General features: G+C 40.2%; 2 protein-coding genes and 1 long non-coding RNA gene across 5 annotated transcripts; 2 read left to right on the forward strand and 1 right to left on the reverse strand.

Moving 5' to 3' along the window:
- Positions 1 to 1,337: 1,337 nt before the first annotated feature.
- Positions 1,338 to 12,291, forward strand: si:ch211-14c7.2 (uncharacterized). 3 transcript variants are annotated; one of them, XM_055027858.1, is made up of 6 exons: positions 1,338 to 1,678; positions 3,699 to 5,924; positions 7,512 to 7,639; positions 9,177 to 9,298; positions 10,111 to 10,225; positions 10,489 to 12,291. In XM_055027858.1, the coding sequence occupies exons 2-6, from the start codon at positions 4,331 to 4,333 to the stop codon at positions 10,609 to 10,611; spliced, it is 2,082 nt and encodes a 693-aa protein (XP_054883833.1). In that variant the 5' UTR covers positions 1,338 to 1,678; positions 3,699 to 4,330; the 3' UTR covers positions 10,612 to 12,291. The 3 variants fall into 3 exon arrangements, with proteins under 3 accessions (XP_054883833.1, XP_054883831.1, XP_054883832.1); XM_055027856.1 differs by having other exon boundaries at positions 10,494 to 12,291; XM_055027857.1 differs by lacking the exon at positions 1,338 to 1,678 and having other exon boundaries at positions 3,520 to 5,924; positions 10,494 to 12,291.
- LOC129358747 (uncharacterized) lies at positions 6,743 to 7,614 on the reverse strand. The gene is made up of 3 exons (XR_008605833.1): positions 7,525 to 7,614; positions 7,209 to 7,403; positions 6,743 to 6,935 (listed from the first exon to the last, which is right to left on the reverse strand). It is a non-coding gene; the product is annotated as an uncharacterized LOC129358747 (long non-coding RNA).
- Positions 12,292 to 15,132: 2,841 nt separating the features above from the next.
- Positions 15,133 to 23,533, forward strand: kcnk6 (potassium channel, subfamily K, member 6). Its single transcript, XM_055029000.1, has 3 exons — positions 15,133 to 15,467; positions 18,871 to 19,263; positions 22,201 to 23,533. The coding sequence occupies exons 1-3, from the start codon at positions 15,152 to 15,154 to the stop codon at positions 22,440 to 22,442; spliced, it is 951 nt and encodes a 316-aa protein (XP_054884975.1). The 5' UTR covers positions 15,133 to 15,151; the 3' UTR covers positions 22,443 to 23,533.
- Positions 23,534 to 24,302: the final 769 nt, after the last annotated feature.

The following is a 24,302-nucleotide window of genomic DNA, read 5'->3' on the forward strand; positions in this document are numbered from 1 at the left end:
AATGGCTTGCCATAAAGGCGACGTGCTGGCGTCCAGGCTATGCCACATGGATGCAGTAATTCATGCAAAAGGAGCCCAAACCAAGTACTGAAGGCATAGAAATGACAGTTTAATATTTATATATATAAAATATATACTGTTTAAAAACCTATTAATCAAAATTAAAATAAATAACTTGCAGTATTTCCCTCTATAATATTTTATGTGTTTTAGTTTTTGAAATTAGTGACATAATGAATGAGGATTCGGATAAAAAGTCTCATCATGGAAAACTACACGCGGATGCATGACGTCTTCTGGCGGTGTGTGTGTTTTGCAGTTTTGCAGTGTGTCATCTTCAGCGATGACGCAGTGAAAACGTATCTCCAATGTGTGTGAGGAGGCTAAAAACAGATCTATGAGGAGCAAACAGTGCCACAGTCAGGATGGAACTGACAGCATTTGTCCCTGCAGTGTCACCCGCTGCTCTTCCACATGAAAAACCCAAGATGGCTTCATTTTTACCCATTTTTTTATTTAAAATTAACACCAACATAGGAATGTTAGAATATAATCTATTGTAATTATGATTTTTACGTCACTTTATATACATGCGTATTGGATTTTCTGACAGATGTTTAGTTTGAAATTATTCATGATGGCAAATTTACACTTAAAATTATTTTCTTTCAGCAATGGAAGTTTTGATTGGAAATATAACTGGCATCCAAAGAATATAACAATATACAGGGAATATAAGTTAAATTTGTGAACTTTTTTTTCCTCCTTTCAGAAATTTTCACATTTTTGTCTCAAAAAATCTGAGATTAATATCAAGATTAATATCAAAATTTCTAAAATTAGTCAAAATTTCTGAGATATTTTTTTCCAATTATAACATTTCAAATTCTTAAATTTCCCCTTTTTTTCAAAAATTGAGTTGTTCTTTATCTAATTTTTCACATTTAAAACTCAAGACATCTGAGGTTTCTCTGAGTTTGAAATATTTGAAGGTTTTTGACTCATGAAACTCAGAAATGTCCTCTTTTCTTTTAATGCGACTTTTGGAAAGTTTTCAAATTTTTAATCTTAGAAAAAAAAATTCTAGAATTTTTTTTAGATTAATAACCACCTGTAAATGTATTTATTTTTCACAACAATTCTGAGATTAAGCTCTAGACTTTGTCAGACATGAACCCATTTCCTCTGACTTAACGTCCCTATAAAATATAAAGAGCCTCCACTTTCACTGGCACTAACAACCCGCCATACCTCCGCTGGCACTAACAACCCGCCATACCTCCTCTGGCCTCTCCTCTCCCTGCGCTGCGTGGCTCCATCTCTCCTCCCCTCGGTGAGTGAGTGGGCTGCAGGTCCACCTCGTTCTCCGTCATCCGGCTGGCTGAGGCTCCAGAGGCGACTGGCGGACTGACTGCGGAAAGATGCGTCGATGCGCCCCGCAGAGCCGCGGCGGATGATGCGCTGCGCAGGAACCGGAGGATCGGGTCCTGGGTGTGTGGTTACCCCGCTCTCTGACGGATCGGACTGGACCGGACCGGACGCAGATTTCACTGATTCTGTGGCGTCAGTGGCGCAGGCCGTCTGGAAATGATGCGATCAGTTCAGGATGCTCCAGCAGCTTCCCTGTAAACAATAAGATGTGGAAGGACCTGGAATAAAATCCCGAACATCTGATTAGGTAAGGAACTGAAATCCGCTTCGGGGGAACCTTCCGTTCTGGATGTTCTGGTGGGGGAGCTACTGGTTTTACTGGTGGCTCATCTAACACACTTGCTGCTGGTCTGATACGTGGCCAACACCTGCCTTTGTCTCCGATGCTGTATGTTATAAAATCTGGATTTTACGCGTCTGCTGATGTCACGTCTGATCTCAGTGGCACCAGGATGCGCAAAGTGTCAATTAAAGCAATTAAAGCCTCTTTGTTTCAGACCTGAACAGAACCAACGACAAGTTCTCCACATTTTGTCTCCAAGTAACAGTAAAATTCAGACTACTTTAATTTGGGTGTTACATAAGAAAGTAGCTGAAGATTTCATTCTATTCGTAGAAATATAAACATAAAATTCTGGCAGGATTTTTCATGAAGAAAGTTGTGGTTCTAAAACAATATTCCAGGATTTGGATTTGGCTGAACTTTGTCCAGATGGGACCAAAATGTTACATTTTCTCCTTCATGCAAAACGCTGTGAGTGGAGGGGAAACGAGTACATGTCTGTAGTGAAGCATGGTGGTGGCAGCATCATGCTAAGGGAATGTGTTCAGCATGGACAGGGATGGATGGGGTTAATCTTGTCATAGTCGTCTTGCAATCAGAAGGTCGTGAGTTTCAGTGAATCGCGAATAGGAAAGCTAATTTTTGGCTTAGTGCTTTTTGCTAACTTTGAAAACATGTAGCACATTTAGCTTCCTTAAAATAAGTATGTTGCCTTAAATCCACATGCAAATAGTTAAAACGGTTACAAACACACATTCACACCCAGTGGTGGCCACACGGCAGCTAATGCGCTAATGCTATTAGCATTGAACGCTAATAACATTCAATGTTAGCATGTTTGCTAACATTGAACATTTTTAGCGCACTTAGCTTCCCTTACACCAATACTTAGAGGTGTGTTGCCCGAAATCCACATTGTGAGGTTAAAACAGTTGCATATTGAAATTAAATGGTGGACACACTTACACTAATGTGTGAATCATGCGAGATCATTTTTCATTTAGCTAACTATGAAAACCTTTAGCGGACTTAGCTTCCTCTGAATTCTTCCACATTAATTCTAAATTAACTTGGTTGTTTTGTAAACTTTCCTTTGGGAGAAGTTTGACATTTATTTTGGTTTTTAGCTGCTAGAAAATCTCCAATTAGCTAATCATGCTTTTATTTTGATGTGGGTGAAGAATGTTTAATTAGCAGTTCCGTTTCCTCTTCTCAGTTCTATTTCTATTTTTTTTCCCAGGTCTTCTGGTTCTGGTTCTGCTCTGCATCCCCAGAACCAGAACCAAGAGAGGAGAAGCAGCTTTCAGCATCTATGCACCAAAAATTTGGAACAAACTTCCAGAAAACTGTAAAACAGCGGAAACCCTGACTTCCTTTAAATTGCAACTAAAAACACACCTGTTTAGAGTTTTGTTTGAAATGTAATTATTGTTTATTCCATGTTGAATGACTTTATGTTTTTGTGTTTTATGATGTAAAGCACTTTGAAATGCCTTGCTGCTGAAATGCGCTATACAAATAAAATTTGATTGATTGATTATTACACACAAGAAACATAGGACCAGAATAAAATACAGACAATATAAAACATAATATAAACAAATACAATAATAAGGCATTATAGAGCATAAACATAACTTCAATTTGAAATGATGTTAGCAACTTTGCATTAGCTTTGTTGTGGCAAATGATCATATAGTCATAATATTAATTAATCATGTAATTAATTGATTTACTGCCTAAATATTTTAGGCTAAACTAAAGTTTCTTGGTTGTAATGTCACAAGATGTAAAAAGTTTGAATAATATGTCAGATTTTGGCAAAAATGAAAGTGAAACCAAATTACATTTTGTTCCATTCCGTAAACTCTAGTAAATCAGTTTGTAAGTGAGACTCAATTTAATCTTGAAATGTCCTTCTTGTTCTCGATGCGCGTTTATTTCTCCTTTGAGAGCATTAACCGTCTCCGTTTTGTCCCTGCAGCCTCGTTGGTTTGACGGCCCGATCGGCCCTGAGAGACGCGAGTCCAGCTGACAGAGAGGTCAGGCGACGGCGTCACGGCGCATCGGAGTGGAAGAGAACAAAATCCTCATTACCTTCGCTCTCAGCTGCAGAGACAGCAGGACATGTGACCTGCTTGTTCCTCTGCTTTTACTCAGAGACTGGAGCTTTTCCACCATCAGAGGGAACTGCTAAGATTTTAGGTTATAAAGATCAGCTCATTGTTTAGTCTGCCAGCGTTTCTTCTCACAAATGAGAATTCAGATCAACCTGATAATCACTGCACTGAGTCAAACAATCCAGATTAATTGACAGACTCGTTCCCCTCCTCGCCTGTGGGGGCGCTGCACCAAGAATGACTGACAGAAACGACACAAAAAACTTCTGAAGAGGAGCTTATTTCTTCACAAAGTGGTTGAAACAAACAAGAGTCCCCAGAATGCCCTGCTCTGTTTTCCACTTCCTGGTTTTGGAGCGGCCTTCGGTCCGCTTGGTGTTCACATATTCAGACACGTCCAACCAAACCGGGGAGGTGTTTCGGTCCTTCCTCAGACAAACGAACTGATTAAAACGAACTGAACAGGCTGGAGCGAGGAAACAACCATAAAACTTAGATGAGGCCAACAACAGGCGCCATGCTTCAGCAGAACAACAACAACAACTACCCCTGCCTGGGCATGTCGGACTGCCCCCGGGAGATGATCCAGAGGTGCTCCAGAACCTCGCTGGCCTTCCCCAGCCGAGTCGAGTTGGGCCTGGGAGACCTGCCGCTGATCCGCGGCCTCCGAGCCTGGGCGCTGTGCTCCAGGAACCGCCGCAAAGCCGGCGGTCTGCTCGGTGGAGGGAAACCCCCGGCTGCCCCGCCGCCGGGAGGTAAAGGGACGTCAACGTCCTGCCCGAGGCCTGCCGACGTGTATCCGAGCGGGTACGGTTTGCCGCTGGGCGTCAACGCCCGGCAGGCCGGGATTGGCGCATTGGTAACCGTCGCCACGTTGAAGACGTCGGAAGGTGGCGGAAAAACGCAAACGCAATGCCTTTTCCTCCAGACAGACAGGGGGAGCCGCTTATACTCAACCGCCAAGCCCGGTTCGACGTCCAGCACGGTCGGAGAGTGGCTGAGAGGAAAGCGAGAAGGATTAGGAGGAAGTGCGGAGCCGCCGCCGACTGAGGCCGCTGCGAACCGGGTCAGGGTGCGGTCCGGCCGGAGGTGGAGGAAGTCCGGCATCGGCCAGGAAAGGAGCTGCAAAACGGCTGAAGGAAAGCAGGCGGAGCCATTCGATGTTCGACCCGAAACCCGCACTCAAAACATCAGCCGGGACGATCGAGAGGAACACGAAGGTCCGACAAGAAGAACGGAGACTGAGCTGGACCTGGACGGGAAGGAAGCCGAGGAGATGGACTCCAAAAACAACTCGGCTGCTGATGGAGCGAAAGAACCCGGAAGACTTCAGGAGAGGCAAAATTCACCCATTCCTCACTGTAGAACCAAACAGAACGAAGCAGAACCACAGAAGGAAATGGAGATTAATTCTGTAGAGTCCTCCAATCCTTTAGGGGGCGCTGGACCAAATGCAGAAGAAGAAATACAGTTAGATGGTGTGGTGTCCTCCAATCCTGTTGGGAGCGCTGAAGAAGAAACGGAGCAGGAAGTACAGTTGAATTCTGTATCGTCCTCCATTCCTGTAGGGGGCGCTGATCAGGACAAAATCCAGGTTTATTCAAACCGAAACCAACGTGAAGTTGAACATGAAGAGGAAACCAGAGAACCAAATGTTTTCCAAATAGGTGAGGAAAACGACAGTTTTCAGGAGGACGAAGAGTTTTTCTATTCACCTGTCAGACAGAAAAATCTCTCACTTTCTGAGAAATCAGAGAAACTGAAGGATGAGAGCATTTGCGGGAAGCTGGAGGATGAAGAGGAAAACACATCAACCTTGGTTTTTAATGCCTCCTCTAATCCTGCCCCTTCTCTGGCTCCCATGGCCACCGGTGGGGAGGAAGAGGAGCAGGAGGAGAAAGGCGGCCAAAACCGGAGAAGGAGTCCAAGTGGAGAGCTGGAGGAGAGAGCAGAGGAGGTGAGGGTCTCCTCCACTGAGGAGGAAGAGGAGGATGAGTTCGGGGTCTTCATGCAGGCGGAGGGCGACCCGGCCTGGAGCGACGGGGTCAACATGTCCGCCTCGGAAACCTCTGGGAGCAGAGCGAGGATTGGTGAGTCCCAAACTTTATTACTTTATCTTTTTCTCCTGTGTTTGTTTTTTTTCCATCCTCATTTCTTTTTAAATCCAAAACCAAAGAGTGAAAGTTACCAACCCGACCAAAACCAGCAGCACTTGTGCAGAGTATTAGGAGCCTTTCGAAGCTTTTCTGATCCCTCAGGAATGCAGCGCTGCAAAAACACTAAACCTCAACAAACATTTTCAGCCCAGTTTCTGCCTGCAACTATAAATGCAAACATAAATGTACAGAATTACAAACTTATTCTGATTGTCACTACAATGTTTTTAAATTTCACATTAGTGCATCAATACTAGAGACTCAAACCTTTCAGTGTCTAAATAACCTTTAAATTGGATCATAATAATGTTATTATGCCTTATTATGTAATATTTTCACCATTTTAATATTGTATTATTGTTACTTTTAAATTAGCTTGTGGTTAAATGAAAAATAATCTGCAGAATGTTGAAATTTCAGTTATTTCAATTGATAACAGACATAAGGTTCAGTTGCAGCCCTTATTTCAGCTGAATCCAGTTCATTAATGTTGCTTCAAGTGAAAAAAGTCAATTACACTCATTCCAAATTATTCCTAACATCTGTTTGTTGTGAGTAAACGCAACAAAAGCTAGGAGAACTTTTCTATGTGAAAGAAGAAGATATTTAATGGCTTCAAAGGAGAAAAACACGCCAAACAGTTGACCTCTGACCTGGTTGGAATAACAGAAACTAATGGAAAATTGGTCAGAAGTTGGAGAATTGGTGCAGGATACAGTTAAAAGAATAAATCAATTTAAGATTAACTGTCGTCTGATGATTTGTTAGATTAAAATGAATCCCCTTTTTCAAGTGTTGTAGTTCGGCCGCCGTCCAGCAGGGGGCGCCGCTGGTTTTCCTCCGTAAGCGCAGCTGTTGACGCAGCAATTAAAGATGGCGGCGGTTAAACCAGAGCAGACGAGGGAAACGGTCCAGACGGAGATTTGAGACGAATTTTAAGCGGCTCTGAAAAACAAATGTAGCGTTTCGGTTTTTTAATTCAGCATTTTATAAACACAAACTACCAGAAAAAGTTTCCCTTCATGTTGCGGGAAGACGGCCGTTTCTCCTGATATAACAGAAAACTAAGTTTTACGGCCTTTCAGTTAATCGATAACTGGCTTGTAGCCTAACAAGATCATAATTTAAAATATTCTAAATATCCTTCTATAAATCTAGGTAACGTCTTTCTTTAGAAAGCACTTGCAGAATGAATACAGTATTTTAGTCTGTCCTGACCTGGATTTTTGGCCGGCTGCTCCCTCTACATGCTATTAATCTTTTAGAGTTGGGCTGGTGGAGGGCAGGAGGAAAAGTGACTCCAGGCTCCTGTTAGCCTCAGGTTATCGGGAGAAACATTCGCACAGAGGAAGAGTCAGGTGGATCCTTCATGCCTCGTCTGAACCGGGGGGGAAGTCAGAGGAGAAACTGTGGCTGTGAGGGGAAAAGGAACAGGCAGCGTGAAACACAATAAGAAAACGTCCAGAACCAACTTCAGCTGTGAGTTCAGGTTGTGAATTAGCTGTTTGTGTCTTCAAACAGCAGGTGGCGACACCTGGACGGCCTTCCCTCTGGAGCCGACAGGTGGGAACGGAGACGGCGAGGAGCGATGGTGGCCGGCCAACGCCGTGGAGGCGAGGAGAGATGGACCGCCAACCAATCACAGCCTGGTACGACTCTGGCTTCAAAACTTTGGCTAGACCAGTCGTTGGGCCATTTTCTGGTCCACTCTTGGCCACCAAGCTTTGAATCTCTTACAGCACTGATTCAAGTTAGACAGACAGAACAGACATTTTAGACATTTTCTGAATGTTTTGAGTCTGAGGTAATAACTGATATGTCCCCGAATATCACTGGGCTAAAATAAATCTACCTAGTTTGGACAAAAAGTGTGGGAAATGTGTATTATTTTTTAATTTAACAAACTCTAGTGACCTCTGTTTTGGTCAAAGACTCAAAAGTTGAATCAGATGGAGCCAAGAGGATTTTCTTTAAAAAGATACCAAACACTATATAATATACCTTTAACTAATGCCACCAAAACCTCCATTAGTCACGATTAATCATGATTAATTGATTTATTCCATGTCAATTAGTTGTTAATTAAACTGTACAGGCTCCAAAAATGCCATTAATCCTGATTAATGGTGATTAACTGCAATTAATCGTGATTAATCGATAGTTGAAATAATCAATTCATCATTTACTAGAGTATACATTGAAAAAAACTATTAATCATAATTAATCAATTATTGAAATACTTATTGATTAAGTCAACAATTAATCAAGTAGAATAGACACTCAAAAACACCATTATTTGTTATTAATTGATTATTGAAATGATCATAAACTAATTTACTAATTCATCAATTAGAATGAGTTTGATCATTTCCATTCTAATTGATGTTTGTTGAAGGGTAATTTCATCTGAAGGGGCTTAATAATCTATATATTTGTGGTTTTTGTTTCCGTTTTCTTTGGTCGTCATTTTTTATTTTGGATCTTTTTATATCTTCTGCTGTTTGGTGTTTTCTACAAACTGAAAGTTTATTGATATGACAGGGGGAACCCATCGATAAATATTATAGTTTATCTCTGATCTCAGCTCTAGTTTAAGGTTTTATCCTGGTTTCCCTCCCGTTTTAGTTTAGAAATAAGTGTGGATGTTGTGCAGCAACATTTGGAGCCGTCAGTCATAAAAGATGGAGGACGAAGCTGCGGGGGAAAACCTCTGTGGACGTTAAACACACGGAAAAAGATGCAGATGAAAAATGAGCCTCGGCCTCAGAGGCGGTAAATTAAATGCTTCAAACCGCCAGGAAGAGTCGCTCTTTTTATCGCATATCAAGTGTTTGCATAACGTTCTACTTTACATGACGCCAACACTGCAAAAACACCAAGTATTAAAGTATTTTTGGTTTGGTTTCTTCAGCAAACGTATTGAATTAAGACAAAACTAATTTACAAGTAACTTCATCCAGATATTTAAAGTCAATAATTCTTTATTATGAACAAACTTATGGGAAAAATGCCTTTTTATGGGTGAAATAACTTTTTTATCACTATTAAGGAATTATTGACTAAGATGTTTGCTTAAAAATAGACCAAAAATAGTTGGATTTTGTGTTTTTGCCGTGCGGGTTCGGTTCTTTCTCTCTGGATTATGTTTCATGTTTTGCCTCTGAGGTTTTCTGGTTTCTCCTGCAGGTGGCAGTCTTTGCTGAAGCCTTCCCTGCGCTGCCCAGCGATTCCCCTGGCGACCCCTGTGACCTGGGAGCCGTTCCCACGCTGACGCAGCTCCTCCGCAGCCGAGCCAGACAGGATCAAGGGTAGGCCATCGACCCCACCTTGGATGTTGTAATCGGTCCACTTTTACTTCTCAGGTTGATGCTTTAAAAGTGCTAATGCTAATATATTAGCATTCCTTGTCAAAAGTAAAGAAAAATGTTAATTCTGTATTTCTATTGAAATAAAGGTAAATGAAAGTCTTCATTTCTTTTTCATACATTTCTAATAAATTATGAATATAAGCTGAAACCTTTGTATGAAAAAATAAATCAAGATGGAAGTTTGATTGCTGTTTAAATATATCTCTTTTCTCCACTTTAATGTTAATAAACTCAAATGTTTTTTGCAAATTATCTACATAAAATATGTACATTGAGAACCATTTATTTAAATTAGCTTTGATTTAGTTTTACAGATATATGCTTTCTTTTACATAGTTACATTATAAACAGTTTATATTTCATATTATGGACCATTCTCTCTTAAAATACTTCGTTTTAATGAAAAAAAAAAGGTTGTTTCAATGCTTCCCGGTGCCAACAGGGGGCAGCATTTATACGCGAAAATAAGATTTTTACATGGAAATCAGTTGAGCTGGAAGTAAAAGGAAGTAGAATGTCGCCCCCGCGTGGTGAATTGACTGAACTGCAGTATGACTATTTGATTTCTGTAATAATTATGATTACAGTGTTTATAACATTTGTTTTTAAGGTGGAATAATCAAGTAAATTAATAATTTGAATATTATTTTCAAGTTATTATCTCTTTAAAGTGTATTTTAGATTATTTTACGGGTAAATATTGTTTTTCTGCCCATTTAATCTGCATGTTGTCGTCGTTTTTTTCTCTGAAGGCTTTTGGACTCTTTCCATGATCTGAATAAAATGATCGACCAGAGCCACAAGAGATCCAGCAGCGCGTCTCAGAACCTACTGGTCCAAACTCTGCAGCTGCAGCCGCCGCTTCCTGTGAGTAAAATCATCGCTGCGTCATCAGTTTAATCAATTTAATTAGATTTTACTTATCTCTGCTTATTCATAATTAAATCTAAGGTGAAATCACTTTGTGCTTATACAGGTAAATAAAAAATAGCCCTCAAGAAAAAGTAGCAAGAAAATACTCAAGAGTAAAAAGTTACTGAGTAACTGATTATTAGTAGCAGCAGTAATAATATCATCTAACCAATAAAGCAAGTTGATGCATTTCCTTCTTTTGGTCGACGTCTTCCCAGGAAAGCAGATCTACTTCCTGGACGACGAACCGCCGCCTGTCCCCCGGCGTCTCCTCGGCCAATCAGCACGCAGCCGCCAAGCGCCGGCTGTCCTACGACTACAACAGGAACGTCGTGGCGTGACGTTTCAGCGTGACGCTGCGGCGTGATGCTGCAGCGCGTTTAAGGATCATGTTTCCCGTTTGCACTCCAGTTAATTTACGCCCAGAGCACTGAGCGACGCGCTCCGGACAACGGAGCGGCTGGGTCGGAGCCTTTTTATTTCCCTCCATCCGCCATCTTGTTCCTCATCCTGAGGTGACCTGTTGACCCCAGCAGGCCCACGGGGCTCGCCACCATGCTGACAAAACAGACGACCGGGAATTTGAACAAAATTACAATAAAGCAGATGGGATTTTCTCCATTATGGATCTAAATTATCGTTAAAAAAACATCTTTATGGAAGATGTTGCTACTTTTTAAAATGTTTTACTGTTTTATCACAAACTGCAACATCAGTGGGAGAAAATACATGAATTAATTAAAAAGATGAATTAATAATTTTTTAAAAATAATGAAAAAAAGTCATGTTTTATTTTTATTAGTTATTTTTAATTTAATTAAAAAAAAATTATACATATGTACATTTTTCTTTTTCATAAATTGAATTAAAAATAAAATAAATAAATGTATATTTTATTTTGTGATTTTATGCATACAGATAACTTTTTTTATTTGACTTTTTTGTATTTTCTCCCAGTGGAAATAAATAAATTGTAACGTCTATCATTAGACAATTAACAAAATCAGATCTGATGTTTTGGTTATAACTCAAATAGTTTTCAAACAATTCCCTCCAGATTAAATGTTTTTTCTTCCCAATTTAAAATCATTAATATTAAATCGGTTCCTGTAATAACATGGTGGCTGGATCCTTTGTGGAAGCTGGTAAAACTTATGCAAATGCACTGATTGACAACTTTCCCCCGTTCTCATTGTTCCTTAAACGCAGCAGGAACTGCTGATCTCCATCTTCTGGATTCCTCACAGTTGAAAAAATGCTGCACTTTCTCCAGCTGCGTTTCCATTGATGACATAATTGTGCACTTTTGAAACTAAATTAGCTTAATCAGATAATTAGTTTAGTGGGAAGGAAGGCGAAAAAAACTCGGATTTGTGTTTGGATCCAATAGTCACGAGATCCACAACCGCATGTTGCCACTGGAGAAACCACGAAGACGAAAGCAGGAAGTGGTAGGAGAATAATAGTGCGGCATGTTTTTTTTTTTTTAATAAGTTGTCACGCAGACAGAGAGTTTTGTGGGATTTTTATTTTTTTTCTAAAATTGCGGGGTTTTTTCGACATTATCAAAATGTTAATGAAGTTTTGGGCATGTTTGTAATGGAAACGCAGCTACTGAAGAGTGGAGCTGAGCGTCATTTTGTGGCATTTAATGTATGAAAACACTTTTTAAAGCCTCGTTTTACTGTTTATTATTTTCAAATGCATGTGATATTCCTGCCTTTAATCTCCAGATAACGACACAAGGTTGAAGGTTTGTCTTCCAGTTTGCGCCAAACGCTAAAAACACCCATCCTCTTTATGACTGCACCGTTTTAAGTTTTGTCATGCAGATAATTTGTCATATTCTGTTATTTGAAGGCTCAATCATTTGTGATGAAAGTCCCAAACAATCACGCTTGTGTGCCATTTGTACAGCCGTTAAAATCCTGAAAAATATGAATATTTTCTGATCTGTTCCAGTCGGGATGGCGGAGCTGTCGGCTCGGTAACTGATGTAATAAAAAAAAAAGGATACTGCATGTCTGTTGTTTGTATTCACTAATTAATGGGTCACCGCTAGAGAACTTTGGTGTTCAAGCTGCGGTTCGGGGGCCGTTTGTAGCCCCTGGACTGACTTTGTGCGGCCGACCCAACCGCAATTCAAGAATGAATAAAACAAATCAGGGCAAACTTTCAAACTTTTAATTTGAAATCTAATGTTAGATTCAACACAAAGTGATAATCTTTTCCAAATTTTCTGCTTTCTTTCTGTCGTCATGGCAACTACTCATTGTTTTATTCTCAGTTCACACAAATCTGCTTTTATTTGCTTTGTTGAAACTTGGCTAAATGCAGGAAAGAGATTTATTTTTTAGGGGCGGGGGGCGTATTGAAATTAGTTTGTTTCACAAAACTGCAAAGGAACACATGATCAAGAAACAGGATGCTACTACTGCTGGAAACCATGAAGAAGCCGACAGGAAGTGGTAGGCAGACAAAGGCATGGCAAGTTTTTTAATGCCTTATTGTGTGAACAAACTTCACATGTGATGTTAATTATGTTTCTTGCTTAAAACGCGTAATTGCAAAATTGTACTTTTTAGACATTAGTAAGGGACATGCAGCTAATATTCCTTTCACATCAGGGTTAAAATAGATTTCTTTTGTTGGGTTTTATTTCATTTTAACTTTTTGCTTTTCTAATTCAGTTAGTTCTTGCCAGTTTGCTTGTTTATTAGTTACTGTTAGTTATATAATATTGTTTAGGTTTTATTCTAATCGTAGTTTTGATTTTCTTTTTATACTTTGGTAAAATTTTTAGGTGCAGAATTCAAAAATATCAAAGGATTGTGATTGTTTGTAAAGGAATTGGCTAATGAATTTCCAGTGCCAGTATGTTTTTATTTATTTCAATTAAATTTTTCTCAATATTTTTAGTTTTATTTAACTGTAATAACATTGTTTCACATGTCACCATAAAAATTTCCAAAATTACATAAAAAATAAATAACTAAAAAAATTGCTAGAATTGTCACTAAGTTTGCAAAAGTCCTTCTTTTGTCCTAACTAAAGCACGGATTACTCCCTCTGTTCATCGCCCCTATGTGGCTCCAGGCTCCGCCCACTTTTGGGGAATTGAGGAAGAATTACGTTCAAAGGGTGAAAGCTAAGTGGCTATTAAAGGTTTATAACAACCTCCAAGTTAAATTGTTTGCATATCAAATTAAGTTAAAAGTACATTTAAGCAGGCTAGATGGCATAAATCCCATAAAATAAAATGATTTCTCAGGTTACAAAAAGAAATCGCCTCTTAAAAGCACAATAATATTACCTGGTTTATGCCTTTAAAGTGAAATAAATTCACTTTAGTTTGATGCTAAATTCAAATTAAACTGACATTTTTTTATTATCGCCATTTATATGTTTGCAGTGCATTGAAAACATATTTTTTAATCTATTAGAGCAGGAATCTCAGATGAAATGTGACTAAAAGTATTTTTTTCCTTTTAAAAATAGCTGGAAAATCCCAAGTCACAAGATTAAAGCTTTGTCTCATAAACAAACTGATTTTCTGAACCCTGGAGGCAAATAGACAGAAATCCAGAGTGACCTTTTCAACTGGGTCATCTCGAACATGTCGACGTGTTTTCTCCTCCTTCAGTTTCAAAACCGGGAAGAATCTGGTGCAATTAGACTGTCTGAAACTACTCAAACAGATTTATTTATCTCCAGTGATTGTTGGCAGCATCTCTGATCAATGAAGCCCTTTGTGAAACGTTTCTTTGCTCAGTCAGAGTCGCCATCTTGATAAAAGATTCCCTGCAGAAAACAAGCTGCCCTGACCTCACATTCACTCCACGAGTCACTTTTTAAACTTTTTCAGGCCAACAGCAGAGATTTCTGGCAGGAGAAATTAACAGAGCGTGGTGGCAAAGTTTTGTTTCTCTATGGAGATAAATCAGGGCCAAAAGTTTGTAGAAGAGGGAAAAATAAGGAACTGAAAAATTACTTTTAAACTACAAAAAAAAAACTGAAAGGCGAAATCAAAACTTTTAAAACAGATGGAGGAGAAAAGTAAACAAACTATGGAGCTAAATTGGGGCCATAAACTTGGTTAAAAATAAAATATAAAAACATTTATTTGAAATTAAAACATATTTTTGAAGCTGAAAAAGTTACATTGATTCTTTTTCTTTTCAGTTTTTCTGTAGCTCCAGCTAGAGTTTGTACAAACTTTGATATTTTGTTCCAAAACTGTCCAAATTCTCAAAAAGTCCATAGAAAAGATAGAAAAGAAAAAGTGGAATAAAATTATGCTGAATAAAACTCTGAAAATTTTTAGATTCATCTCAGAGATTTGGAATAAAAACTTGAAAAAATCTGACATTGAAAATTTTAATATGTGAAAAACAAAATCTGATTTTCTAAGTTGTTTAAAATTTGATACAAAACACTCAGAACATTTTTAGAAAAAAAAAATGATTTCAAAGGTTGAATATTCAAAATTATTCTAGAAAAAAATTCTGACTTTTTTTCTTTTTAACTCCATAAATTTCCCTGTTTTTTTTTTTTTTCTAGAAGATAGAAAAAAAATTTAAGTTTAGTTTTCTGGCAAATTTTCAACAAACTTAGAAATCTCAGAATGTCTTGCTGTTTTTGGCAGCAATGTCCTTCTCTTTTTAGTTTCCTATTTGCAATGAGCAGAACGCGCTGCTGTCATAATGAGCTGTTTCATTACTTTAGGATCGCCATCAGGACGCACCTGTGCAGCCGCCATGTTGGCCCCGCCCCCTCCCCGCCGGTGGGAGGCGTTGGACCAATCAGGCTGCCCCCTGAAGGCTTCAGCCTCCGCGCGGCGCAGAGGGGAAGCAGTCCGAGCGGATCCGCCGCCCTCCCGCCATGCCCTCCGCCAGCAAGTCGTGGCTGCTGCTGTGCGGCTTCGTGCTCTTCTACATCATCTACCTGCTGTTCGGCGCGCTGGTTTTCTCCAGCATCGAGCGGCCGGCGGAGGACGAGCTGCGCCTGGACACGCAGCGGCTGAAGGAAGCCTTCCTGAACCAGAGCTGCGTCAGCGCCGCCACCCTGGAGCTGTTCCTCAGCAGAGTCCTGGCCGCCAACAAGCACGGCGTGTCCGTCCTCAAGAACTCCTCCGCCAGGTCCAACTGGGACCTGGCCTCCTCCATGTTCTTCGCCAACACGCTGGTCACCACCGTGGGTGAGTCCGCAAAACTCTGCGGGTTTTACGCGTGACGCAAGACAAACGGCGGATATAATGAGTTAATTTAACCTGTCAAATTAAGTTTGTTTCAAATGACAACTTTTATCAACATGTTTACTTGGGTAAACATTAAATGTTTAAGTTGGATCATCTGTTTTTGCAGTGCAGTTTTAGGTCTTTTTTTTTGCCACGTGTCCTGATATTTGTAACTAAACGCAGTAATTTCATGTCACGTTTTTCAGCCTGGACTCATGAAACACAGCAGAGATGATATTTGGTGCAACACAGACCAAAGTTTTTGTTTTTGTTCTAATTGGTTGCAATTTAAGGCATGATTGGCTTTTTTTTTAGTGTTTAATTCCAGTATTTTATAAAGTTTATTGTCTTAATTGGGGCAATTTAGCTCCAGTTTAGAAAGTCAATATCTCATTTAAGAGAGGGCTTCCTTAGATTGCAGGGAAAGTGACAAAAATGGAAACACTTGGTGTCTTTTTGACATAAAGTTTTAAACTTTGGTCCAAAGGGCTCATTAAATTGATGAAGTTGTATCAAATCTCAGTTTTTAGCTTTTATTTTAACCATAAAATTCAGCAAATTGAAAAACTTGTTTATTTTGGAAAACTGTGATGGAAATTTTGATCATGAACAGGAAGCTTCTACTGGCAGAAACGGCAAAGAAGATGACAGGAAGCAGTTGGAGGATTGTTTTTTTTTTTAATTACTTGTGATTTTGTTGTTTAATAGAAACAACACGGTTGGGGAAATAGTTCTTTCAACATTAGCAGAATATTTACAATGTTCTTCAAAGGTTTGATTTTTGAGCTGTAGAGCAAATTTAAAGGTAAATTTGACTTTCTGGCTCGGATTTTTAAAGTGAAACGTCTCAAATATTGAGGTTGAACACTTTTGTTTTGAAGATGAGGTCAGATATGGGTCACTCTTTAGCTTCCAGCTCAGCGTACAATTTAACACTCAGATACTTTGAGAATGATCAATTTAGAAAAAAAAATGGAAATTTGAGTTGGAAAAGTTGAAAATCCATTAGAAAAAAGAACTCTTTTTTTTTTTTTTAGAAGAAAACTTTCAGTTTAAGGAATTTAAAATTCCTGACTCTTGAAACTCTGAAAATTTTTTTCCTAGAAAAATACTGATATCAATCAAAATCTCAGTTATGAATTTTTGACATTTGCCATCAAATTTTTTTATTTCTAAAAATTTTTTGGTATTGATAAAAAATTTTAGATTTTTTATTGAATTTCTTTTTTTTGGTAGAAATGTACTTTTTTTGTTTGTTTTTTTTTTGTATTTGTTTCTTTTTGTTTATACTTTCACTTCATAACTGAAACTATGAGCTGAACTTGAATTAATGCAACTCACAGTTACTCATAGTGTTAAATTTAATCTCACATAGTGTTAAGAGTTTCCTGAACACGATGCATTTAGAAAACGGGTAAAAAAAACCCGGCTGACTTCATTTGTGTTTCAGGACTTTTGGCCCTGGTTTTCAATGCACTTCCTGTTTCCACAGGAAGTTGAGGCAGCTGCTGATAAGATGGGCTGCAGAATAGTTCGATATTTTTGCTTCCGTGCTGCCGGGACAGAAAGCAACCGACCCCCTTTGTAAACAATTTAGAAACAAGTTTCAGCTGTAAAAAACCCTCCAAACGAAAGTTTCATTCTGAAAATAAACTGATGGAAATTTATCTGTAACTGCAGAGAAACTGGAGTGAACGCCTTCAGTGATTCACCTCTGAATATTTCAGCATTAATCTATGAAAAAAACTAATAATTTTACCCAACATGTAACGTTAAGTGGCTGTAACATCTGTTTGGTTCAGTAAATGTATAAAAGTTTTACCTAGCAACAACTTGCTGGGTAAAAGTCTGAAGTTCCCTCCACCCAACTTTGGTTACCTAGCAACAAGCTGCAGGGTAACTGCGCAGCAGCAGTTTAAAGTTTATTCCAGTTTTGACTCATAACTGATTAAAAATGATTTTAAAGATGTTCAGTGAAACTGGATAAGAGAAAAGTTTGACATTATTTCAATTATTTAAAAACAATTATCAACTAACACATTTTCTTTATTACTTACATTTTTAATTTTTTTCAGTGGCTAACTTTATTTTTAGCTTCTGTTTAACTTTTTTTTATTTTATTCTATTTGTCAGTGGCAACTTTTTAAAAATAATTTTTTTTAGTTTTTAATGTTTGAAATTAAAAAAAAATTTCATGAATTTATTTCAGTTGCTGACTATTTCTTTGCTTTTGTATTTTCAGTGTCAACCTTTTTTTAAGGTTTTTATTAACATTTTTAGCTTCTGTTTTAAATTAAAATTTTCAGTGGCTAACTTAACATTTTTGTTCATTTTTAAATTGTTTTGTGATTTAAAAAAAAGAAGTTCAGTTCTTGTATCTGCTTGTGAAATATTGAATCATCTGCTGGATGGAAGCTGAAATATCTCATTACTGACTAAAGTAGTTCCTGTTTCAGCTTCCTGTGCTTTGTGAAGTCAGAGACGCCGCCGTATGTTTTGCTCTTCGTTGCAAAACGCAGCGTTATCTCTGTGAAGTGCAGCTGAGATAGTCGCTGTCACAGACGCGCCGCTGTAGAACGCTCACATGCTCACTGAGGAAATGCAAATTCATGCATGAAGCAGAACAGAGACGGTCTTTGTCCGCCCAGTTCTACGTTTTCGTCTTATGCGTTTTAAATGAAGACGAGAACAAAAGCGGAGTCACAGCGACCCGCGGTGATCAGACGGCGGCCGCGTGATTTTTGTTTTTCCGTTATGATTCTCCTGTTTCTGCCGGTTGCCATGGACTCTGGATGTAGAGGAGAAATGTGCAGTCAGTTTGCACTAATGTGCAGCTAAAAGCGACTCTGCAGTTTTACTGTCATCCGCACGTTGAGCGTAAGGACACGACCTCTGACCTGCAGAACAGCTGGAGGTCTGGGCTCTAATCCTGACTTCGAAATGCATAATTGTCACGTGACGTCAAACTTCTGGGAGCCATCTTGGTAGGCAGTTGGTATGACAACAACAACAAGCCACCAGCTCTGGCCTCGTTCATATCCAACTTATAGACAATATAAATATTGTTTATACAATTCACTTGGGTATTTCTTTCCCTTTCTTGGTGAATTTTTTTTCCATTCAGTGGGTAGAAAATCAGGAACTTTCCTCATGTAGGAATGGAAATGATTCATAATGTAATTACTCAAAGTGCAGAATATTAAAATTGTCCTAAAAGTGCATAATGAAGAACATGTAAATGTAACTGGTTACATGTTTCAGGTGAAAGTGGATGTGCTCAACATTGTTGTTGTAAAAATAAGTCGGGGTGTTCAGCTGTTGGTCCAGTGAACGTAAGCAGCCGCTGCGGTTGGTGTCCCTGCAGGTTACGGCCACCCCGCGCCCCTCTCTGACGCCGGGAAAGCGTTCTCCATCGTCTACGCGCTGATAGGCGTTCCCTTCACCATGCTGGTGCTGACCGCCTGCGTCCAGAGGATCATGCAGCCTCTGGTCCTGGCGCCGGTCGGCCTCCTGCGGCGCGCCGGCCTCGAGCCGCGGCCGGCCACCGTCGTCCACTTCCTGCTGCTCCTGCTGGCGGTGGTGCTGTGCTGCTTCCTGGCGCCGGCCGCCGCCTTCAGCGCGCTGGAGGCGTCCTGGACGTTCCTGGACAGCGTCTACTTCTGCTTCATATCGCTGTGCACCATCGGGCTGGGGGACTTTGTCCCGGCGGCGCGGCCCGGCCAGCCGTACAGAGCGCTGTACCAGGTGGCCGTCATGGGTGAGTTCGACTGTTTAGCTCTAGTCACAAAATAATCTCATGTTTAGCAACATCAATCACTTCTTTTAAAGCTGTTGTCTAGCAACCCAGTCCAGTCCCACTGCAGATTATTTCACTTCTAACCTGGGAGAAATGAAGTCGCCTCCTAGCAGAACTGGAACTTTTATATTGAGGATTTATTGACGACAAACAAACAAACTTATTTCTTGGTTAAAAGTTACTTATAAGTTACTTTAGTCTTATTTCCAGTGTACTGAGATGTTCACACTTAAAAAACCAAACCGGTGTTAATTACCTGGTGAGTTTTTGTTTGCAGTGTGGGAGGAAGTTTCAGACGGTTTGGTTTGGAGGCGCCGCCTCATCCTGGAGGAGGAGCTTCATGCTGTTCACTGAGCTCAGGGTCAACAAACGGAGCAGAAGTTTGGAAGTTTTAAATTTAAAACCCAGTGAAAAATTTAAAATGGTTTCCACAGTAACCCCCCTGGGAATAATGCTGAACAGCTCACTGTAAATATATTCCCAGATTTAATGGCGCTTTTACTGAACAAATGAAGCAGAAAGTGATACAAACATCAATCCAGACGGTTTAGTTTGTTTCCTGAACATTTTCTGGATTTTATGGTGGAAATGGTCATAAATGCTCGTTGTGTCGTTAGCTTCCTGCTAACCTGCGCTCATCCGGAGACATGAGGTTTGAGTTCACTGAGGATTCTGTTGCTCCGTTTACCGACCGGAGCTGCAGCTTTTAACCTGAAGGCTCCAGTTCATCAGCGGTTTGGTGGAAAATCCCCAGAGCGAGTCGTGGACGTTGAAGACCGACGGCTATGTTTAGCAGCCGTTTATTGCTTTGAGCCTCGGTGTGAAGCTGGCTGCTGCAGATGGGCTTCGTTCTGACCTCAGAGGTGAGAAGTGGCGCCTTTGTGCTTCTCCTTCCCCTCAGCCGCTCATCAGGGTCGGACGGTCACTTCCTGTTCGCTGAAACTTTAATCTGACTGTTGCTCTCACTGCCAGTTCCCCTGACGTTACTTCATTCCTCCTCGTAAACGTTTTGTTTTCATCAGAAGCCGTTTAAAATTAAGCAGTTTGGATTTTTCCCCCCCTCAATTTTAAGAAGAAACTGTTGATGCAGGTTTATGTGCCTTCCTTAAAAAATGTCAACTTATTTTTTTAACTCTAGAGAGGCAAAACAGAACAACTTTAGGAATCGGTTTTTCTTTTATGATGCCAAACAAAAGTAATGTTCAGGTGGAAAAATAATAAAGAACCGAGTCATGAAAATAAAGTTGTATGACGGTTCAAAACGTACCAACATAAAAATTAAAATTCAATATAAATGCAATATGAAGTGGTGCGATTAATGAATCTCTATTCTCTCCTTTCACTCGTTCGTTTCTTCAGAAAATGAATCCATGACTTTTTTCGGTGTGAAACTCTCCGAACTTCCTGTGAACCTTCCTGTGTTTTCCTGCATCAGCTGCTCAGGACCAACGTTTTCCTCCGTCATGTTTTGGCGGGAAGCCGAGCGCTTCGCACGCAGCGGCGGCGCTGGTTCCGACAGACAGACCGGCGGGATTACGCAACATCAGAAAAAGTGAAGCCAGATTAACTTTGAACAGGATTAGAAAGTGCAGAATGTGACCTGCTGCTCTGGAGGCCATGACGGTTTCCTTTAGCCACTGGAGTTAAAATGTATTTACCTGCTGTTGGTTCCACTTTCGCATCGTTTGAGCTGCAAAACGACCTGATTTCTGAGACACTTTTGCTTCAGTCTGGGAGGAATTTTAAAACTCCTGAACGGCTGTTTGGGTTTTGCTGCTGAGTAAATATTTTTAGGACGAGTCGTGGAGTTTGAACAGTCAAAGTGCTGAAACTTATCAGCTGCTGTATCGTTTCTGGAATCCTTTACAACAAAGTAGATTGATTCTTCGGTTTCTGAGTAATTTAATCCTCCCCTGTTTTCCAGGAAGATGGAGTGATGGAGGAAAAACTCTTTTCTTCTTTTAGGGAGGAAAAAAATGAGAGCAGGATATATGTATGCTGTTAAAGCAAATCTGTTTAAAACTAGTAAAAAGGACCAATTGAGATTTTTTTTTTAAGAGTTTGGAGTGTTTCCTAAGATTCTAGATTTTAATAGAAAGTTTTTAAACATGCACTTAATTTCTCAAGAACATGACAAATTAAGTTGACGTTTTAATTGCTACTACACCCAGTCAAACGAAGCAAATACTTTGAATAAGCTGTTCCCCTCCTGGCCTGTGGGGGCGCTGTACCGAAAAACCACTGAAGCAAATGAGACAAAGGCACTGAGAGCAACTTTTTTATGGAATGTGCGCCAGATTTTAGCGGTTGTAGGATTTCTTCTTTGTCGTTGGTAAAACGCCATGAGCCGTTTCTCCCGCTAGCGTTAGGCTAACATGTTTCCATGGCAACCACTGAGCTGTGCAAAATGCCTGGTTGGCCCTAGCCCCGCCTTCAAGCACAAACCTCCTCCTCTGAGCTGCAGTTTCCAAGCTTCTGCCTCACAGAGCAACCCCCTCCACAGGGGCTCCCCCACTCGGCTCCTTCAGACTAGCCAGCAGCAATTAGCAAGCGCCTAGTCGAACTGCTGAGCTGCTTATAGAAGCTGCTGCTCAGTGAAACGCTGGTAAGAATGTTGTTAAAGGGTTAATATGGGAGCCATGTTGGGATGACTTCCTGTAGGTGGAGTTTCAGAAAGAGCAGGAGCTTCTTAAAGAGACAGAGGCCCAATTTCAAAGCGTTAAATTACAAAGCCAAATTTCTTAAGTCATATTTGATGAACATTATTTTATAACTGAAGGCAATTTATTTTGCTATAAAAACACAACACTGCCCCTTTAAACAACATATTTTGGCCAGTAATATCAGATTTTTTCAGGTGAGACCCAGTGAAGACTTTTTCTGTTTTGGGTTTTCCAGTCTACCTGTTCATTGGTCTGATGATGATGTACCTCCTACTGCGGACCTTCCACAAGATGGCCGACGTCCACGGCCTGACCACGTTCTTCCAGCTGCCGCGCTGCGAGGCGTCTCTGCTGGACGGCGACACGGAGCCGATCATCAGCAACGACCCGACTCTGCCTCGCCCGAAACACAAGGCCGCCACCAAACCTCTGGATCCGGGATCCCAACCGTCGTACAACTCCATCAACAAAGGCTGAGGCGGCGGCGGGGGGAAAGGATTTACCTCTGGAGAACTGCTGGGCTGAATCTGAACTCTTGTTTTAATTTCCTTCCAGAGGAATTGACATGAGCTTTATGGTTCAGCCTGTTGGTGGATTTGAAGTGTTAAAGCCAAAGTTGGAACAGAAACACTTGGTAAAAAGCACAGGAAGCTGTTTATACGTCTTCAACACTGGTGTTGATGTTTACAGTCTAAATGGGCACAAGACTTGGGTCGGTCTGCAGCTTTTTAACTAACTCTGTTTGGTCCATTTGTTCACGTTTTTGTCAAGTTTGGATTTCTAATACAGAACTAACGAGTAACGTTTTTATTTTAGCATCACGTACATCCGGATCCCTGGAACCGACGGCCGTCCGTTTGACCTTTGGACTAAATGAATGCCGGATTGCTCATCATGTGACTGGAGCGTCAGATCTTCAGTGCAACCAACATGCTATGATGGTTGCTCTGTAGATGGGGGTGGAAGGGAATTTCTGCCAAAACCAAATATTACATTTTGAGATTAATCTCCAAATTTCTTTTAGAAAACTTGAACATTTGAGTTTGAAGTCGAGCGTTCGTGAGAAAGAACTCATTTTGGAAATTTGAGCTGCTGAAGATGAAATTTTTCTGAGACCTCAAAATTTGAGTTATTCTAACAAATTATCAGTTTCAGCTCAGAAATATTTAAATTCGACTTTTCAGATTTAAATGTCCGTTTTTTTTTCCAGAAAATTTGATATCAATCTCAAAATTTGGGTTATTTTTGCCAGAAATTAATTTTTTTTTTTTTTTTTACAATGGTCCCAGTACATGGTGGTAGAAAACAGAAGGGGGCGCTGTTACTGTTTGCGTCTTGTTGTAATTCATGTTCGTGGGATTCATTCAAAACTGTTGCAAAAGGTTTCAACACAGGGAATGAAGAGGCTGAAGTCATCCATGGCTGGTTCGGTATAATTCAGTTTAAATACTTGAAATGCACTTTAATAAGTGAAATCAATGCAGATGTTGTGGTGCTGAAATAATGACTGTTTTGTAATAATTTAGCTTGTGCCTTAGTCATATTTAAATAAATGTGTTTTTCCTTAAGTCTGCTCCTGTCTAGTCTGTTAAATACTTTCTGAATGAACTTGAAAATGAGGATCCTTGTCATGTTTTAGTAGCAGACTAACATTGACGTTTTATTGTCTCGATTGAACAGTTCTGCAGGACGGAAGACGCGTTGCTGAATCGGATGCAGAGGATTATGTTCAAACAACAGGTCTTGATTCTCAACTTTTTTATTTTTGCCATTCATACTGTTACTAAAATGTGAAAGGTTGGATCCAAACGACCGAAGGAACGAAACCTTGGATTCAAGCGACTGACGGAAAGAGACTTTGGAACCAAAGGAACGAGATCCTGTCGGCTCTTTGAAAATGGCCTGATTCTCCAGAAGTTTCTTGTTTGCTGCACTGAGGATAAAAATGGATTGAAAAGGATCTTTGATTAAAAGCCTTGCGGCTTTGCAGAATGACATTACTGGACCGTGAAACTGGGTCTGACACAAGAAGCAGTCGTTTCCATGCCATCGTCGTCTCATGACCAGCGGAGCACAAAGATTGTTTTATTGAAGTGGAGGTGAAACTCACCACCCGCCTGGTTCTTCTATCTGCAGCAACGTATCATTTCTGCTGTGCTGCACAAACGTCATGATTCATGCAGATTCCTCACCAGCTGCATCGCAGGTGGGACAGGAGGAAGCGACGCCCTGAACCACAACGTTTCAACAGCAAGTCGTGCTTTAACCACTGAACCCCTGAGCAGGAACTGTTTACTGTAATGGAGGAACTTCACATCAATTCTCTGCCATGGAAAC

The sequence above is a fragment of the Poeciliopsis prolifica genome, unplaced genomic scaffold (assembly GCF_027474105.1).
Source record: "Poeciliopsis prolifica strain line A6 unplaced genomic scaffold, Auburn_PproV2 SCAFFOLD004, whole genome shotgun sequence".
NCBI lineage: Eukaryota > Metazoa > Chordata > Actinopteri > Cyprinodontiformes > Poeciliidae > Poeciliopsis > Poeciliopsis prolifica.